General features: G+C 37.1%; 1 protein-coding gene across 1 annotated transcript; it reads left to right on the plus strand.

Annotated features, from left to right (window-relative positions):
* Positions 1-712: 712 nt before the first annotated feature.
* LOC149399458 (CAP (Cysteine-rich secretory proteins, Antigen 5, and Pathogenesis-related 1 protein) superfamily protein) lies at positions 713-1,491 on the plus strand. The gene has a single exon (XM_089611139.1). It carries the CDS (start codon positions 781-783, stop codon positions 1,300-1,302), a length of 522 nt encoding a protein of 173 aa, XP_089467265.1. The 5' UTR covers positions 713-780; the 3' UTR covers positions 1,303-1,491.
* Positions 1,492-1,762: the final 271 nt, after the last annotated feature.

The following is a 1,762-nucleotide window of genomic DNA, read 5'->3' on the forward strand; positions in this document are numbered from 1 at the left end:
ATATACCAAACGATATAAATCTAAAAACATACTATGATTGAATCAATAAATAATAAAATAAACCACAGAAAAAACAAACTCAACATGATAATACCGTTTTTATTTATTTATTTATTTATTACTATGCGTACATTTTGTTACCCAATGAATACCATATTATTTAAAACAACCCGTCAAAAGATTCAAAAACTAGAATCGAATCATAGACTGTAAAATTTAACACCTCTTTTCGTGATGACTAATGTTATTTTTAAAAGTAAATTGCCACTTGAAAAATCGAAGATCAAGTTTTAAAGTGTTATATATAAAGTAATGATAAATTGTTTGAGATAGTTAAATGACTATCCTCAAATAGCTTAATTGTTCAAACATTAAAAATATAGTTTAATCTACATCTCTCATAGCATAGTATGACAAAAGTGTTAATCATAATTTGGATTATTTTTTTATTTATTAAATAATTAGCTGAATTTTCACTTAAGAGGTCCAAAATCTAAATTATCTTATGTGTATCTCTAAAGTAAACTATAATAATCTCAAGTAAAATAATTAATACAAATGAATTATAATACTATTTAAAAGTCAAGAAATAACAAAATGAATAACGGAAAAATCCAAACTTAGTAAATTGATCTTTAATCCCATCCTCCCAAACTCGAAGGCGACCAACCACCACTATAAATACCTTCTCACAAACACAAAATCCATTTTCCATTGCTCTAAAAAATAATAATAATAATAATAAATCCATTTTTCAAACCTCACAAAAAGACAAAAAAAATGGCATCGTTAACATCTCCAACCTCACTCTCCTCCTTCCTCCTCCTCCTCCTAGTCATCGTCCCTCCGGCGACCCCCGCCACTCCCCCGCCGCCGAACTCCGACTACGTGGCAGCCCACAACGAGGCACGCGCCGCCGTGGGGGTGGGCCCGCTGACGTGGAGCGACTCCTTGGCGAAGACGGCGAGCCTCCTGGTCCGTTACCAGCGCAACAACAAGGCTTGCGGCTTCGCCAACGTCACCGGCGGCGAGTCCTACGGCGCCAACCAGCTCTTCTCCGGCGGCGGCGTTCCTCCGACCCCACGCGCCGCCGTGGGCAACTGGGTCGCCGAGGGCAAATTCTACAACCACTCCGGGAACTCCTGCGCCGCCGGACACCGATGCGGGGTCTACACCCAGGTCGTGTGGAAGAACACCACCGATGTGGGCTGCTCGATTGCCACGTGTCCCAAGGAGAAGACGAGCCTCACGATCTGCCTCTACTTTCCGCCCGGGAACTACGTCGGAGAAAGCCCTTACTAAATAAATAAGTGCTTGTCTTGTTTGTTATGGAATATATATTCTATCAATATCACGATCGTGATTATGGTAGTTCATTGCTTCGCGTAATTTTAGTAACTTGGTTTCCCAATGTTATTAGGAATATTTTGCATTTTCTGATCTAGTATTCTAGTTTATAATGCTATGAAATATGAATGGCTTTCTTTTTCTGATCCCCATCACAAATTATATATTACTACACCTAATTGATTCTATATAAATTTTTATGGAAAAAAAAAATCAACACACTCACAAATTTTAAGTTAAAATTTATTTTTAACTACCGACTAGTTGGAGTAAGTTAATATATGAGTTCGTCATGGGGTTCAATGTTGGGTCTTAAGAATAAGAAGTGTATTAATTACAATTATTCTGAGCTATTTAATTATTATTTTTTTTTTTGGCAACTTTAATTGTTATTAGGAGGCTTATTTTACCCTAC

This window comes from Urtica dioica, chromosome 4 (genome assembly GCF_054948205.1).
Source record: "Urtica dioica subsp. dioica isolate 48M chromosome 4, U.dioica_male_clone48M_v1_H2, whole genome shotgun sequence".
In the NCBI taxonomy this organism is placed as follows: domain Eukaryota; kingdom Viridiplantae; phylum Streptophyta; class Magnoliopsida; order Rosales; family Urticaceae; genus Urtica; species Urtica dioica.